An 18,787-nucleotide genomic window follows, 5' to 3' on the forward strand; every position below is an offset into this window, starting at 1 on the left:
AAGGATTTATACAACACAGAATGAGACAATAATGTGTAATAAACATGGCTGTATTTGATGGATTTATGCAACACAGAATGGGACAGTAAGGTGTAATAAAGCAAAGTAAATCATTTAGAAAAAGGTCTTAGGAGCTTCCTTAACTGACTTAAATATGGGTCTTGGTATGAGAGAGGAGGTGAATACACAGTGAATTTGGTTTTGTTGGCTTGTAACAAATTGGTGCTGGAGAGGGACGTCTTCTCACAGTAGCACCGATATAAACAGTTGTCTCTGCTGGCCTGGTTATACAAACGTCCCTCACCTCATTCCCCATCCCCCAAAAGAGGCTGGTGGACTGCAGGAGGAGGGTAATTTCAATCTGCTGTCCACTGTGTTCATGTTCAGTTTAGTCAGGAGTTGTGTCTGCCACTTGCCTGCTGCCTTAACACCTTCAGTCAGATGAGGCACTGTATTATTCATTTTGTTCTTGTTATATGCAGACTGATTTATTCACGTTGAAAGAGACTTTTTGAAGAAGACGGATTGTATAGATATAGCTTTGATTTTCCCTTCCACTATAAAACAAAAATCTAAAGGGAAGAAATTGATCTAGTGAAAAATACATGGAACACTAAAATTGGTTCATCCAAGGTGGTTTATTGGCTAGAATTCCCCAATTAGATTCAGTGTGTGTGGATGGTGAACTAAGTGAATTTTTCTCTTTGAAAGTTGGTTTGAAACAGGGATGTGTCATGTCTCCATGGTTGTTCAATCTGTACATGGATGGGGTAATAAAAGAGGTACAAGGTAGGGTAGTGGATGTTGGAGTGGCCCTGGTGAGAGAGGATAGTGTTTGGAAACTCCCTGTACTGTTGTTTGCAGATGATACTGTGTTGTTGAGTGAAGACGAAGGGGAGCTGCAAGGCTTGGTGGATGAGTTTGAGAGAGTGTGTAAGAAACGGAACCTAAAGGTGAATGTAGGGAAGAGTAAAGTGATGGTCTTTGAGAGAGGTGAAGTTAGTGAATGTACAGCGAGGTTGGATGGTGAGGAATTGGAAAATGTGAGTAGGTTTAAGTATTTGGGTAGTGTGATGAGTAAGGATGGAGGTTTGGAGGGTGAAGTGCTTGAAAGGGTACAGCAGGGAAGAAAGGTTGCTGGTTCCTTGAAAGCAGTGATAAGAAACAGGGAAGTGAGCATGGAAGTGAAAAAGTTACTACATGACAGTATTTTGATACCAACTCTAACGTACGGAAGTGAAGCTTGGACATTGTTGGAAGGACACAAGTCAAGAGTGAGAGCAGTGGAAATGAGTTATTTAAGAGGAGCCTGTGGAGTCACATGGAGAGACAGGCTGACGAATGAGGATATAAAGGAGCGTTGTGGTGTGGATGTGATAGGAAGCGTTATGAGGAACACACTGAGGTGGTCTGGCCATGTGGAGAGGATGGAGGGTGAAAGACTGATGAAGAGAGTGTATGTGAGTGAGGTGGAGGGGGGAAGAGGGAGGGGGAGGCCGAGGATGAGATGGAGGGATGGGGTGGAGAGGTATATGAGAGAGGGGGGTGTGAGTTGGGAGCAGGGCAGTGAAATGGCGGGGGACAGGGCGACTTGGAGGCGATTTGTTTGTGGCCACCCCAAACGGGATTGAGGCGTCTGGCAATAGATAGATAGATTCGATCATGTAATGCCATCAGGGGAAGGAGGTCAATCTTTATCCCTAAATGTACAATACTGGCTTATGGCGGTCAATCCTGAGTCCCTTACATCCTGAAGGGGCTAATGTGGGATTGGATGTTACTATTTACAAACTGAGGATTTTTTTTTTTTTTTTTTTTTACCACCACTAGACATTTCATTCAGCTTAGGAAAAAATCTCACATTGAAAAGGATTCAAGGAAGTCTGTATCATCTAGTCCCTGTAGTCTGAAAAGTCTATCTATCTATCTATTGCCAGACACCTCAATCCCGTTTGGGGTGGCCACAAACAAATCGCCTCCAAGTCGCCCTGTCCCCCGCCATTTCACTGCCCTGCTCCCAACTCACACCCCCCTCTCTCATATACCTCTCCACCCCATCCCTCCATCTCATCCTCAGCCTCCCCCTCCCTCTTCCCCCCTCCACCTCACTCACATACACTCTCTTCATCAGTCTTTCACCCTCCATCCTCTCCACATGGCCAAACCACCTCAGTGTGTTCCTCATAACGCTTCCTATCACATCCACACCACAACGCTCCTTTATATCCTCATTCGTCAGCCTGTCTCTCCATGTGACTCCACAGGCTCCTCTTAAATAACTCATTTCCACTGCTGTCACTCCTGACTTGTGTCCTTCCAACAATGTCCAAGCTTCACTTCCGTACGTTAGAGTTGGTATCACAGTACTGTCATGTCGTAACTTTTTCACTTCCATGCTCACTTCCCTGTTTCTTATCATTGCTTTCAAGGAACCAGCAACCTTTCTTCCCTGCTGTACCCTTTCCAGCACTTCACCCTCCAAACCTCCATCCTTACTCATCACACTACCCAAATACTTAAATGTACTCACATTTTCCAATTCCTCACCATCTAACCTCGCTGTACATTCACTAACTTCACCTCTCTCAAAGACCCTCACTTTACTCTTCCCTACATTCAGGCAACAGGCTGGTGGTAGCTGAAAAGTCACTGAAGCAGAATAAAACTGTCGGAAGATAGCAAAATTAAATGAAAATATGAAAAGTTTATTGTTTTGGTGAAATGACTGATCCCTTTAGTATGGTGATCGTTTTGTTTAAGGGCTGTCACTGTCTGTTGATTTTTCCACCTATTTAACTTCTTCAAAACTACAGACAGCCCTCATTATTACTGAATTATTTCAGAGTTGCTTGAAAATATCACAACTTTTTCCACATTATTAGTGCTGTGTTGTGGGAGTAATGAGCGTTGAATTAATTTAGTAAGGTTTGTTAAAAAAGGTGACTTACAACAAGGACTTACCATACTTTACGTTACAGATTTGTCTACTTTGAGGGTTTCAGACTAATTGAGAAAAGCTGCTGTTCTATTTTGGCTGAATCTAGGGTTGCGAAACTAATTAAGTAAAGCCTTGACAAACTGACTTATTTGTTTACTTTTGGCCAACAGTTGTCCCCCTCGTACGTTCCTGCCTGCCCTGTGCCGCATCTTCCTGGATGAGTGTGCCCCCGACAATGTGTTGGAGGTGACGGCCCGTGCCATCACATACTACCTGGATGTGTCCGCTGAGTGCACCCGTCGCATCACCACCGTAGAGGGTGCCATCAAGGCCATGTGCAACAGGCTGGTGGTAGCTGATGTTTGCTCACGTACCAGCAAGGACCTGGCTGAGCAGTGTATTAAGGTATGTACATATTGGTAGTCTGGTGTTTCAGGTGCCAGATGCAGTAAGTCTTGAATAAGTTTGGTGCCCAGGAGGTGACTGGTTGCATTTTTATCATTTAATACAACTAAGAGGAAGAGGCTGGTCATCTATCCTTAATTATACTGGATTATTGTAACCTTACCTCAGGATCCTTCTCCTTCAGTGGGAAAAATGGGTTTGTTTTTTCATTTTCCAGTGGGTTTTATGTAATAACACTCCAACAGTAATGATGCCATTGGTTCTAAAAAATCAAGAATATCTGTTGCATTATTATTATGATCTTATAAATACATTTCAATGTAACATGTTCTCAGTTTTATGACTGTATCAATGTAAAGTTTAGAATGTCAGTAAAGATGATGTGCTGTAGTGGGATGATTCTGACAGGCATCTTGAGTGGTGTGGCTCGAGTGTTCCAGTACTTAAATGAGAACTGGTTACAGATAATCATTCATTGTAAGATAATTGTAGAATTTTAGGTGGATCATATAGAATTTTTCCAGGCGTTTTGTCTGCGGCCACCCTTTGCGGGATTAGGGCGTCGGGCTATAGATAGATAGATAGATAGATTTAGAATTGCCATCAAACATCCTGTACTCAAATGGATAATTAGACCAGCAATACTTGAATATATGGTCAGAACAGTGTGGTATTTATTGCTCTGCTTTTGGTATAGATGCATTTTTGTATGGTGCTGGGTTGTACAGTTAACCTGCACACACAAGGCCGGTGCAGTAGTTGTTGCTGGTGGTCTAAACTGTTTGCTCTTTTAAATTCATATAGTTTTCACCCTTACTCCTTTAGCTACTGTAATACCATTTCCACATTTCTTTATCCTTGTAAAATTATTATTTGCTGCAGTCTCATGATTTATCATGAGTTGTGAGGCTGGAGCTGTATTCAAAACTTTTGATCCAAAGTTTGCAAGCTTCTATATTTTTATGAATGGAAAGGTTCACTCCTTTTGCTCATATCTGTACAGGTTTGCTCCTTTATCATTACTGTAATAATAGTAAACATCCCCACTGGCTTTGGAGTTAATTTGCATACATGAGGCTGGTGCAGTGTTTAAAGCTGGTGGTCTGAACTGCATGGTGTCCATGATCCTTATATTTTTCACAAGTGTTCTTGTAATTATCATCCTCACATTCCTGTACCCTTAGCTCATTCCTCTCTACATTTTCAGGTTTTGGAGTTGATTTGTACACGTGAGGCTGGTGCAGTATTTGAAGCTGGTGGTCTGAACTGCGTTCTGTCATTCATCCGAGACAATGGCCACCTGGTGCACAAAGACACTCTGCACTCGGCCATGCATCTGGTTTCTCGGCTGTGTGGCAAGATGGAGCCAGCGGACCCGGGACTGGCGCCCTGTGTTGAATCACTGTCCACACTGCTTAGGCATGAGGTGGGTATGCCCAGCTTGTTGCAGCTACAGGCAGTGCTCTTTATAGGTCAGAGTTGTTCCAAAGTATCATGCTTTTTCCAGACAGCTGGGGGTTGATGGTGATGGTTAAGTGTTTAATTGTTCTGCTCTACAGAAAGACATTATTTTCGTCCCAAGCTGTGGCAAGAAAGTGATGAATTACTGCAAATCTCTTTACAGCAGATTTAACTGATCTTTCACAAGATACACAGGCATGTTGTAAAAACACCTCTGATAATACCATTAAACCATATGAGTATTGAATGAGACAGGCCTACCACGTATTTAGTAGGAATGTTGTGGATTAGCACTGCAATAGTGACAGCTGAAGGGTCATGGCACATAGTCTGAAGGCTCATGGCACATAGTGTGCCTGGTGTACTCCAGGGAAGGGAGTACCAAAGTCATTGCCCAGTTTGGAAATAAAGCATGGGAGGGGGTTGTTAGGATAATTGTCAAGATCATTTATCTGTCTGTCTATCTATTGCCAGATGCCTCAATCCCGTACGGGGTGGCCACAAACAAATCGTCTCCACGTCGCCCTGTCCCCCACCATTTCACTGCCCTGCTCCCAACTCACACCCCCCTCTCTCATATACCTCCCCACTCCATCCCTCCATCTCATCCTTGGTCTCCCCCTCCATCTCCCACCCTCCACCTCACTCACATACACTCTCCTCGTCAGTCTCTCACCCTCCATCCTCTCCACATGGCCAAACCACTTCAGTGTATTCCTCCTAATGCTTCCTGTCACATCCACATCCACACCACAATGCTCCTTTATATCCTCATTTGTCAGCCTGTCTCTCCATGTGACTCCACAGGCTCCTCTTAAATAACTCATTTCCACTGCTCCCACTCTTGACTTGTGTCCTTCCAACAATGTCCAAGCTTCACTTCCATACGTTAGAGTTGGTATCACAATACTGTCATGTAGTAACTTTTTCACTTCCATGCTCACTTCCCTGTTTCTTATCACTGCTTTCAAGGAACCAGCAACCTTTCTTCCCTGCTGTACCCTTTCAAGCACTTCACCCTGTAAACTTCCATCTTTACTCATCACACTCCCCAAGTACTTAAATGTACTCACATTTTCCGTTTCCTTACCATCCAACCTCACTGTACATTCACCGACTTCACCTCTCTCAAAGACCATCACTTTACTCTTCCCTACATTCACCTTTAGATTCCATTTCATACTCACTCCCCCAAACTCATCCACCAAGCCTTGCAGCTCCCCTTCGTCTTCACTCAACAACACAGCATCATCTGCAAACAACAGTACAGGGAGTTTCCAAAACTCTACCGTCTCTCACCAGGGCCACTCCAACATCCACATTTATATTGATAGCAATGGAACTTTTATTGCAAATTTTTGTAATGTACTGTGAACTAAATAGCAGTAATGAATGTCAGAATGGTAACTTGAAATGGGACTTATTTATTTTTATATCATTATAGTGATTTATCTTGTCATTAACTGTTGTCTGTGTTTTCAGGACCAGCATGTGGCAGATGGAGCGCTACGCTGCTTTGCCTCACTGGCCGATCGCTTCACACGCCGTGCTCAGGACCCGGCGCCCCTTGCTCAGCACTGCCTCGTTACACACCTCCTTGCTCGCCTTGCAGGTAACCACATCACGGCCCTTGCTTCAGCCACCTTCACATGCGGGATTTCTCTTAACCCATTCAGCCGAGGGACATCTTTTTTATTTTTTAGGTAGGACGGGGATGGTCACTGTTAATCATGGGAGATGCTGCCATTAGAGTTGCTGAAAAGGATCCCTTTGTGTGGTGGCACCATTATAATCAAGTTTCTCCACTGCCCTGTTAGGTATACAGCTGTTCCTCATCTCCATTCCTCATCTCCTCTCCTTTCCCCCAAAAGAGGATGGTGGGCTGCAGGAGGAGTGTATCTTCAGCCTGCAGTCTACCAGGATCATGTTCAGTCAAGCCTGGGGTTTCAACTGCTACTACTACAGTAATAGTGTTATAGGGCAAAAAGTCCAATAGCTGGCCTCACACAACACTCTTAGGCAGGAAACAGATAAATAAATATATGGATAGATGGATAGATAGATAGACGGATAAAAATACCACTAGGGAGGTAGATACAGTAAACCCTTGATATACAGAACTGTCTTTTAATGAATATCGGTTTTATTCGCCGGCTCACACGTACAGAAATGACGATGATTAGGTGGATGTGTAGTGCATCCCTGCGTGCATGGCTTGGAGGGGCTGGGTTTACGATGGAAGAGTTGAGAGGTAGGATGGGACTGGAGTGTATTGGTGTTGTGATGAGGAGAGGTAGATTGAGATGGTTTGGACATGTGGAGAGAATGAGGGATAATAATTGGGTAAGGAAGGTGCAGTGTGTTAATATTGGGGGTGGGGTTATGAGGGGTAGACCGAGAGAGACATGGGACGAGGGCATTAAGTGTGACCTCAGGGTTAAGGGACTGACCAGGGAGGCTGCAATGGATTGTGCAGCATGGAAAGCCGCCATTAGGTGACCAAGGCCGACACATGCAAGCATGTTGGAGCCTTTAAAAATGAAACAATCTTGAACTGGCCGAACGTTATGTTCATTTAACAAATTTTGTATTCAGTAAAAGAATGGACGTGTGGGAAACACCATCCAGTGTGGCGTCCCTACACATGCGCACGTGCACACACATCTGCACTTCTCCACATCGTCCAGAACATCACATCGGTCTCTGGGTGACCAGCGTCGTGATTGGAACCATAAATAGAACAGCATGGTGTTCGGCTTTAACAAACTATTGGCTTTAACATCAAGGGTCTGGTACCAATTAGTTCGTTATACTGAGGGTGTACTTTATAGATAAATAGATAGTGAGATAGGTAGATAGACAGAGTTTGTAGATAGAAAAAGGTGACATATAACAAGGAATATTCATATCATCAATGTAGTTTATTTTCTATATCAGATTGTTGTTATATTTTCTGTATCATTGTTCATGTTGTATTTTTTGTATCATTGTTCATGTTGTATTTTCTGTATCATTGTTCGCATTGTATTTTCTGTATCATTGTTCACATTTATTTCTGTATCACTGTTCATGCATTTTCTTTATCATGGTTCTTGTTGTATTTGCAGAATCATTGTTTTTGTTGTATTATTTTGTATCATCGTCTGTGTTGTATTTTCAGGCGCAGCACCCCAACAAGCGCCAGGGGCAACAGCGGCGGCCCCAGGAGCACCACCCACTGCCACCCCTGACACTTCCAAGCAGGCGGCATCAGTGTCCACAGTCATATCACTCTTATCCACTCTATGCCGTGGCTCACCTAGTATTACGCATGTAGGTACTGGGGTTCGGTTGTTTTATATTTCCTTTTACATCTTTTTTTTGTCTTTCTCAGTATATTCTGTCATCTTTTACTTCCTTCACTACAGTATGTCCTTCCCCTCCTTCATTGTCTCATTCCTCTACGCGCACTGCCACTACTTATTTAGTACAGGGGTTCTTATGTTCTGTATGTTAATATTGGGAGTTCATTGCTTGCCCTTTCCTTCTGCATACTTTTTTTTTTCTCTCACCATTTTCTTTTGTCTTTAAGCCCACACTAATTTCTTTTTTTAGGTTATCTCTCCTGTTTATTCTGTTCATTTTAGGTCTTTTCTCCTGTTTATTCTGTTCATTTTAGGTCTTCTCTCCTGTTTATTCTGTTCTTCAGGTGTGTTATTGTTACAGTAGGGGATGCACTTGTGTCGTGTTATTTTTCTTTAAGTTCCCATCAAGTACTGTATTTTTCTTAGTGGGTCTCACATGAATATTATACGAATGAGAATGAACTGTGGGTAAAACCTACTTCAGCCATTGTTCTTATCTCTTTAAGGACTGTTGTACTCAGTCTTTGATTTCAGGTTTCCTATTCTATTTCATTGTTAATCTATAAAAAATGTTAAGATATACTGTATGTAGTATACACTATAATTCGTAGTAATAAGATGTGTGTCGTTTCTTAATAGTCACTTTCGGACATTATAATTTTCTTGGCACTCACCAGCCACTCACTTGATGTAGTGCTGCTCTCTGGTGACTGCCCTATCCTCTCTTCCTTTCTTCTTTCCTTCCTTCCTCTTTGGTCTTTCTTTCCTTCAGTCTTTCCTCTTCCTTCTCTCTGGGTGACTCAACACTGAGTGACAAGCCAAATGGTTTCCTGTACACTTAGAAATCATTTACTATTCTAGGTGATAACCATATAACCAAATTATGGCGCCTGGTGGTTTAGTGGGTAATTACAGCGCTCCAGTCGAATTGGACCTGTGCAGATTTATATCCATGGGGTGGTTGGGGTTTATTGCTCACGTAATGCCACTCAGGGATGAGTGAGGCTGGTCACTCTCATCTAAAATGTCAGGATCATCTTGCCTAGCCCCAAGCTTCTATGCTCATGGGGCAACACGGGCTTCTGTGATGAATGATGAAAATATTTTTGTGTATTTTAGGATTTGACACTGTGCTGTTTGTACTTTATTGAAAATGTTTGTATCTCTCTGGCATTGATGTACTAACAACATGACACTTTTTCAGAATTTATTAAGATCTGAACTGCCAGACGCTATTGAAAAGGCACTGCAAGGAGATGAGCGTTGTGTGCTGGACACCATGCGACTAGTTGACCTTCTCCTTGTGTTGCTATTTGAGGGAAGAAAGGCCCTCCCTAAATCAGGCATGAGTGCGGTAGCCAGCAGACTCCCCGGTTTGAGACGGATGGACAGCCCTGGGGAGAAGACCCACCGGCAACTCATCGACTGCATCAGAAGCAAAGACACTGATGCGTTGATTGATGCTATAGACAGTGGTGGTATAGAGGTCAATTTTATGGACGATGTGGGCCAGACTTTGCTCAACTGGGCCTCTGCTTTTGGAACCCAGGAGATGGTGGAATTCCTGTGTGAGAGAGGTGCTGATGTTAATAAAGGTAAGCTCCTCCTCAGTCAAGTATTGTACAGTCAAATACTAAAGTCTGCTTGCTTTTTCTACCTCTATCATTTATATATCTGCCATTCTCTCTTCATGTTTTCTCCCATCATTCCTGTCACCTCTTATTACCCTTCTTTCTATTTTGGGGGACTCCAGATGAAGTGACAAGCTGTTGGTTTCCTGTAACCCAGAAAACCACTCAGAATGCTGGGTGTTAACCATATCACCAAATTATGTGGTATGTGGAGCCTACTATGGTGCCACTGTTAACTGGGTGGAGATGCAAATGTGACATCCATCCAGGAACCAAACCTCCACTTTTTCTCCTGCACCCTGCTGTGGTGAGGCACTGTTTGCCACAAGGGAACATGGGTTCACTGTGTGGCATGACCCTTCAAGGGCAGTTGCTTGCCTGCGGTAGATGGGTCTGTTCAGCCAGACAGATCAGGGTTACTTAACAACAACAGCCTGTCTTTCCCTACTGGATTCATAAATGCTTGAATGTAAATTATTGATTCGACGTGCATAAATTATCATTCATCTATGGGTGATAATATGCACCGTTGTTCACCACTTCTCAACTATGCAATTTTGACCCAGCATTGATCAAGAGGCAAGGAAGGCAAACGGACTTTAGTATTGACTGTACCATTCATTATCCACAAAAATTATGTCAACAGTCCTGGACCTCTCTCCTAGCATAAACATGTATCCTACCTCACCTTCAAACCCTCAGTGTTACCAGAAAAGTGGTTATCTTTCTGCTGTTTTAAATACACTGACAGGCTTGGATCAGTGACATGACTTTTGTGGGTGACTGAATGAAAGGTTTTAATGAAGGCTAGATCAGATCCTTCCATTTAAAGGTCTCCCGAGCACCAATAAAACAAAGTACACATCATCAGCTTGACTGCAAAACTTCTGGCCCATTAGCATCAGGGTTCAAATCTTGGTGTGGACTGCTGGCATCACGTGACTCAGGTGCCTATCCACTCATGTTTGGTTGGTAGGTAAATTGAGTGCCTAGGGAACAGCTGTGGGAGGTAACTATGGTGACCTGATTGATGCAGTGACCTTGTATTAGCTTTCCCTCTCAAGACTCCCCTCTCCCCCAGCTCAGGAGAGACTTTTGAATCGGAGGGGTTAGGTAAAGTCTTCCTTAACCTCATCACTAAATAATGTCTGTCAGAAAGTTAATTACTGGTAAAAATCTGAAAATGGGATGAATAAACTAAAAAGAAATGTCACCAGATGCAGTGGGTTACATGTTTGGACTATGGTAACCTGTCCTTTGGCCTTTCCAACTCTCTCTCCATACACAGATGCGTTAATCCCTGAAGGGGTGGCCACAAATGAACCTTTTATGTGTAACCCTGTCCGGGGCCAACAGGCTGCCCTTTCTTCAGCACATCCCTCTCCCATGTACCTTTCAACTCCATCTATCCATTTCATATTCAGTCTCACCCTCCCCATTCCCACCCTCCAGTTTACCAACATACACTCTCCAAATTTAGTCTTTCATTCTCCATTCATTCCAACTCTCTGTAACAGTAATGTGGGATCCCCCCCCCCCCTCTCTCTCTCTCTCTCTCCCCCCCCTTTTTTTTTTTTTTAAGATCTGTTTTGCTTGGACCTGATATGGGTCTAAAATGAACTTACACAGGTACAGGAAAAGTTACAGTAATTAAAATTTTCGGATAGTCCTCCTATGGAAATCGTTTACTATGGTGGGTGGTAACCATATAACCAGCAAATGGATGCCAGGTGGTCTAGTGAAAAAACAGATGTGCCCATAAGGGTTTTGGTCTGAGGTGTGGTTGGGATTTATTGCTGATGTACTGCCACTCTGGGATAGGAATCAGGTCCCTCTCGCCATAAATGTCTGAGTAACCTATCCCAGGATGGATGGAAAAAATTCTTAACACCTATATTTTGATGACATACTACTTTTCCTTCTTTAATTAATGGTACCTTCTGGTGACTTTTTTTCAGTTTGGGATTGACTTTTCAAGCTGAAGGGGTTAGATTACAACCTAAATTAACTCACTCCCTAATAAATGTCCCTCCTAAGTTGAATAGCATCGTGAAAACGTGAAAATTAAATAAAACCTATGCCATTGGATTGCAAGAGTTAAGCTGTGGTTATGATCAAGTGCCTGATAATCACCCTGCCTCACAGGTCAACGTTCTTCCTCCCTGCACTACGCGGCGTGCTTTGGCCGGCCACAGATCGCCAAGGTGCTTCTGCGTCACGGGGCAAACCCAGACCTGAGGGATGAGGATGGAAAGACCCCGCTGGACAAAGCCCGGGAGCGCAATGATGAGGGGCACAGGGAGGTGGCTGCCATATTACAGAGTCCAGCGGAGTGGCTTGTGGTTTCAGAGAGTAAGGTAAGCACTCACTGGATTTTCTGTAGTTAATTCACTTTAACTTTGTGGATATTTTCATCCACTTGCAGTCTATTTCCAACAATATTATGGTTCTCCATCCTTTCCATAGTGCTTCTTTTTTTAGTAGCATAGTACTATATTGTTCATCTCTTGTTATAGCTCAGCCATCAAGAAGGAGAGATGACAGTTTTAAGCCTAGTGATAGTGAACTGGGTATAGTTTCCTCTCAAATTCTTTAATTCAGTGATGCATTTTTCTTTGCTGTGTTGCCATTTTGTTGTGATTCAGTTGAGCGTAGGAAAAAGCCATATTGCTGAAAGGGTTAATAAAGGTTATATCTTAACTCCAAGATACCCTTTTCTCTCCTCCATTCTTCTTTCCTTCCATCCTTTTCTTCTTCCTTTCCTTCCATCCTCTTCTTCTTCCTTTCCTTCTTTCTTTCCTCGTCCTTCTTCTTACGGGTGACTTTACACTTCCCTTTCTGTCATTCTTTCCTTCATTCTTTCCTCTTCCTTCTGCCTGTGGGTAACTGCACTGAGTGACAAGCCAAATGGTTTCCTGTACACCAGGAAACCATTTACTATGCTGGGTGATAACCATATAACCAAATTTTGGCGCCTAGTGGTTAAGTGGGTAATTATTGCATTCCAGTTGGATTGAGCTGTTTCGTTTTCGTTTTTAAAGGCTCCAACATGCTTGCATGTGTCGGCCTTGGTCACCTAATGGCGGCTCTCCATGCTGCACGATCCATTGCAGCCTCCCTGTTCAGTCCCTTAACCCTAAGGTCACACTTAATGACCTCGTCCCATGTCTTTCTCGGTCTACCCCTCATAACCCCACCCCCAATATTAACACTTCTCACCTTCCTCACCCAACTATCATCCCCCATCCTCTCCACATGTCCAAACCACCTCAATCTACCTCTCCTCATCACAACACCAATACACTCCAGTCCCATCCTACCTCTCAACTCTTCCATTGTAAACCCAGCCCCTCCAGGCCTTGGACGCAGGGACGCACAGCACATCCACCTAATCATTGTCATTTCTGTACGTCTGAGCCGGCGAATGTCTTCCTCCTTCACTGCCCAGGTCTCACTGCCATACAGCATTACACTCCTAACACATGCTGCATACAAAGACCCCTTAGCACGTAGGGAGAGCCCCCTTCTGGTGAAGGTTTATATCCAAAGGGTGGTTGGGGTTTATTGCTTAAGTAATGCCACTCAGGGATGAGTGAGGCTGGTCACTCTCATCTTAAATATCAGGACCAACTTGCCTAGCCCGGGCTCTTATGCTTCTCATGGGGCGACATAGGATTGGATGATGGATGGCTAAAAAAAAATCTCATCCAAATAAATCATCTGGTGATAGTAGTAATAAAGTAAAACTGACGTCATTGGATTGAAGTATTAAGTGTCATATGTTAGGAGTGTAATACTGTGTGGTAGTGTGAACATCGGGGGTAGGGTTGCGAGAGGCAGACCATTAAAGACCTGGGACAAGGTCATAGAGTGTGACCTCGTATATGGGACTGAATAGAGAGACTGCTAGTGATCAAGTAGCATGGAGAGTCGTCATTAGTTAACCAAGGCCAATGCATGCAAGCATGTTGGAGCCTTTGTAAATGATACAGTATGAAGTGTTAGGTTTCTTGTTCCTGGTTTCTGCCCATATCATTGTAATGTGGAATTTTGGAGTAGGATTATAGGATGAAAATTTGGAAGTTATGTTAATTTGGAATTACATTGCTAAAACAGAATGTCTCAGTATATCAGTGATTATAGAACTTGTCTACATGAAGTGTAAAGTGTAAATTTTTATCTGCTAGAAATTAGAAAATGAATATTGCAGTCACCAGTTACTGTACTGCAAACCTTACTGTAAGTTATTTTTAGTAATGCAGTAATGTAATAAACATTTTAACATCATAAAGTACTGTATAACCATTTCAACCATTTTTCTATCTTCTGTACTTAATTACAAATGGTCCAAGCAAAATTAACCACACCAGTATTTGCTTTCCCAGGAGAGTAAGAAAACCAGTGAGGAAGGAGCACCAGTGAGTTCAGAGGACCCAGAAGCAAGTGGAAGTAGCAGTAGTGGTGAGCCAAGAGGAGACGTGGAGATGGCCCCAGTCTACCTAAGTCGCCTTCTCCCTGTATTCTGCCACACCTTCCAGGCCACGATGGTCCACACGGTCCGCAAGGCCTCACTCAGCATACTCAGGAAGATGGTACATTATATCCCTGCACCCCTGCTTCATCAGGTAATTTCTTTGATACATGACTGGTTAGTGAATGACTGGTTAGCATGACTGGTTAGTGAATGAAAGTGTGACCCATTTAAGTATGTTGTTGATAAGTTCTTCTTCCTTCATTATTATTATTTTTTTTTTTCCCCTTTCCTTCCTTGCTCTTTGGACTTTGCCTCACCCCATCCCTGGGTAAGAAAAAGAGGTTGGGATGGTGTTGATGATGATGATGATGATGAAGATGATGATTATGGTGATGATGATGATGAAGATGATGATTTTGATGATGATGATGTCAGAAGTGTCTTTATTTGGTAGGAGATGTTGTACCTTAATCTGCTACACGTTACTTTGCCACACATAAGACTGCCACATGTTACACAGATCTCGTACCCTTACACTATACAGTCACCACATTGCCCCACCTCTAGCACACCACACACTTTGACACACTGTTTAACTGCACACCAAACATCGCCTCACCACAGACTACAACACCCTACACTGCTACACCGCTGAGTTGTACAGTACCCATCTCTGATGCTCACAGTTACACAGCTTAGACCTAGAAAGAACAGTGTTGGTCTTACTAGGTCCCAGCTTGGATTTCATGTATTCCCTTCCAGTTTTTCCTCACCTGTCTCACATCTCACCACATCCAACATCTCTGCCCTCCACATTCAAGCAAAAAATGTTCAACTCTCTCATCCTCACCACTCTCACACATCCTTCACAACTTGCTGCCCTCATTCCTCCACCTATGCAGTTTGTTATGCCTCCTTTCATGTTTTCTCTTTCAGTGTTTCAGGATCCCTTAGCCTATCTTTATGTGGGAAAAGGATAATGTTGATGATAATGTTGGTATGATCTTTGCCCAGGTGTGTGGTGGTGACGAAGCGACCATCACCACTACCACCACCACCACCACCACAGGTGCACCAGGCAGCAGTACCAGTGGCGGAAGCAGTAGTAGTGCCTTGGGGTCACAGCTGGTGGAAGTAATGGCGCTAGTCTTAGGCAATGAGGAAGATGAAGATGGACATCTGGTGGCACTGCAGATGGTGGATGATCTACTAGGGAAGGCCGCACCACTGTTACTGGAGCACTGTGCCCGCCTGGGAGTTATCAGTAAGGTAGCATCACTAGCTGGGCCTGCTGATCCACCTATAGAAGAATACACTACACCTATCAAGGGCAAAGATGATCAGGTATGTATGGCTTGCATTTACCATATGCAGGCAAGCAACTGCCCCTGTGGGGGAGTCCCCTGATATTTTGGTATGAATCCAACCATACCCCATCATTGGGTAGGAGAAGAGATGGATGATGTTGATGATGATTATTGTGATGATGGTGATGATAATGATGGTGTTATGATGACACTAATAATGCCTCTCTTTTCACTGCACATCAGGAAGGGGAGGAGCCAGGGCTAGAGGATGCCAAGGAAGTAGTGGCGGGCCGAGCATACCACTGGCGAGACTGGTGCGTGGCACGTGGACGGGACTGCTTGTACATCTGGAGTGACGCTGCTGCACTTGAGCTCTCCAATGGCTCCAACGGTTGGTTCCGATTCATACTTGATGGAAAACTGGCCACCATGTACTCCTCTGGCAGTCCTGAGGGAGGGTCCGAGAGCACAGGTACTATTTCTCTCTTCACTTTAATTTGGTAGTAAATATTGTGTTCAGTTTACCTGGGTATTCACTGTATGCTCATTTTAACTCAGTAGTCCAGGGAAGGGATCTGAGAGCACAGGTACTTTCACTGTCACAATACGCTGTTCATTTTAACATGGTAATCCAGGAGAAGGATCCAAGAGCATAAGTACAGTCAGGGATATAAGTTTGCCTAATATTCCATCACTACATTTTTATACTTCTTACTGACCTTTGCTGGCAGATCTTTCCAATCCTGCTTTTATATATCTTTGGGGTGACATACATTTTATGGTACACCCCATACTTAAATACTTGGTGGGTCTAGGGGTCTAACACACCATTCCAGATGAATGTCAAGTGTTTTACTCTTCATATATGTGATATGTTGATAAGGTCATTGCTTACATGGAATTCTGTGATTCTTGTATGCTTGCTTTCTGAATCCTATCTCACCATATCCTTAGGTGGAGGGGAAAAATTGATGTTGATGATGGTGAGGCTGGTGTTGGTGATGAAAGTGTTTGCGATGATGATGATGATGATAATGAGGAGGAGGAGGGTGGTGTTGGTGATGATGGCAGTGTTGGTGATGATGGTAGTGTTTATGATGATAATGGTGATGATGATGATTCACATTCAACTCTCCAACAGAGAACCGCAGTGAGTTTCTGGAGAAGCTGCAGCGTGCCAAGTCAGCAGTGCGTCCAGGCAGCCCCAGCCAGCCCATCCTCTCCTGCCCTGGTCCAGCTCGTCTGGTCATAGGCAACTGGTCACTGCAGTGTAAGAAGGTGGGTCCATGCACTTCACTTACTTCCACTGTAAAATAAATTCTTGTTATAAGTAGCTGCCCTTTCTTTCAGTTTCACATAAATTTTTCTGGCCCGCCCCCTCCCCTCTTTTTTTTTTTTTCCCATAAATTTTGCCATAAGTTCTTAAATTGCAAAAATCATAGGCAACTTGTCGCTACAGTGTAAAAAGGTGGGTTGTGAGCCCACCTCCTGGGATTAACTCCATGAGCAGGGCCTCATCTTTGAATCCCTCAAAGCCATTGTTGTTGGCAGAAACCAGATCAGATGCATGATAACAATGTTTTGAGCTGAAAAATGCATGATAACGGCAGGAGGCAGATTTTCATTTAGCAGTGATAATGAAAACTGCCATAACCAAGTGCGTGATAACCAAGGGATCGCTGTACATCAAAAATTTACTGTAAACCTTTGTTTTCCCAGGAGGGTATATAAAAGAACTTACCTTAAACCTCTGTCTTTGTTTTCCCAGGAGGGTATATAAAAGAACTTACCTTAAACCTCTGTCTTTGTTTTCCCAGGAGGGTATATAACAAGAACTTACCTTAAACCTCTGTCTTTGTTTTCCCTGGAGGGTACATAACAAGAACTAACTGTCTTTGTTTTCCCAGGAGGGTATACAACAAGAAGTTACCATAAACCTTTGTGTTTGTTTTCCTAGGAGGGTATATAAAAGAACTTAAAACCTCTGTCTTTGCTTTCCCAGGAGGGTATATAACAAGAACTTACCTTAAACCTCTGTCTTTGTTTTCCCAGGAGGGTATATAACAAGAACTTACCTTAAACCTCTGTCTTTGTTTTCCCGGGAGGGTACATAACAAGAACTTTCCTTAAACTCCTGTCTTTGTTTTCCCAGGAGGGTGAACTACACATCCACAACTCTGATGGACAGCAACAAGCCACAATTCTCCGAGAGGACCTCCCAGGGTTTATCTTTGAGAGCAACCGCAACACCAAGCATTCCTTCACAGCCGAGACCACTCTTGGGCCAGAGTTCCACGCGGGCTGGACAGGACGAAGGGGCAAGAGGTTCCGTTCCAAGGTTGAGGCGATGAAGCAGAAGGTGGGTTGTGAAAGGCTATATATTTTCCAGTATCTTGTGATTTTTATTTCCCCTTTTTCTGGATTCGACCTCGCTTGTTTAACCCGTGGATTGTGAGCCACAGCTCGGGCTGGGTGCGTCACGTTGCGAGCCACAGCTGAGGCTGTGCTTGCTGTTCATTACCGCTAACTACTCCACCCCTATGCAAACTTATACATGGCGCTACGCAAAGACGGAGAGAGAGAGAGAGAGAGAGATTTTTTTCTTTTCACCAGATGATATCCTGGATGTTTATCTTCAAGTTTATAATAAACAAAAACCAAAAAAAGAAAAAATCCTTTTCTTCCTTCATTTTTTGCGCACAACGGAGTGGGATAAAAAAAGGTAATTGTGCAATCCGTGGGTTAACTGTTATGCTTTCTCCTTCCATATTTTCTGAACTGCATGACTTCAAAGATATTTATTTATTTAACTTGTGCTTTCTCCTTCCTTATTTTTTGGACCCTACCTCACTCCAAGAATACTGTATTAATGTAATGTATCACCTGATTTATCGTTCCTTATTTCCTGAACCCTGCCACACTCCAAGGATATTTTATTTATCGTGGGATTTCTGCTTCCCTGCTTTCTGAACACTATGTCACATGAAGAATATTATTTGTCTACTATTCTTTCTTCTAACTGACTTTTTGAACCCTACCTCACCCCATTGTTAGTTTGGAAAATAGAGGTGATGATGATGATGATGATGACTACGATGGTTGATAATGATTGATGTTGGTGATGCCTTTTTCTTGGTGGTTTAGTGGTTAGAATGCCCTAGTTGCAGTTACAACCAAGGCAAGTGTGTGAGTTCAGTCTTCAAGAACAGACTTATTTTTATTTATTT

The 18,787-nt window shown here is 43.3% G+C and overlaps 1 protein-coding gene across 2 annotated transcripts in view; it reads left to right on the forward strand.

The window, feature by feature from the left end:
* Ufd4 (ubiquitin fusion-degradation 4-like) overlaps nt 1-18,787 on the forward strand; it is a 309,902-nt gene that overhangs the window by 224,926 nt on the left and 66,189 nt on the right. For both annotated transcript variants that reach the window (XM_080285051.1, XM_080285052.1), the window contains 11 exons: nt 3,109-3,343; nt 4,551-4,769; nt 6,287-6,416; nt 7,965-8,116; nt 9,353-9,743; nt 11,925-12,136; nt 14,165-14,404; nt 15,268-15,597; nt 15,804-16,032; nt 16,702-16,838; nt 17,713-17,919. In XM_080285051.1, coding sequence (XP_080141177.1) covers nt 3,109-3,343; nt 4,551-4,769; nt 6,287-6,416; nt 7,965-8,116; nt 9,353-9,743; nt 11,925-12,136; nt 14,165-14,404; nt 15,268-15,597; nt 15,804-16,032; nt 16,702-16,838; nt 17,713-17,919 — 2,482 coding nt within the window. The remainder of the gene's footprint in view (nt 1-3,108; nt 3,344-4,550; nt 4,770-6,286; nt 6,417-7,964; nt 8,117-9,352; nt 9,744-11,924; nt 12,137-14,164; nt 14,405-15,267; nt 15,598-15,803; nt 16,033-16,701; nt 16,839-17,712; nt 17,920-18,787) is intronic.

Source organism: Coenobita brevimanus, chromosome 104 (assembly GCF_032717465.1).
Source record: "Coenobita brevimanus isolate Jiangsu-jjx chromosome 104, ASM3271746v2, whole genome shotgun sequence".
Taxonomy (NCBI): domain Eukaryota; kingdom Metazoa; phylum Arthropoda; class Malacostraca; order Decapoda; family Coenobitidae; genus Coenobita; species Coenobita brevimanus.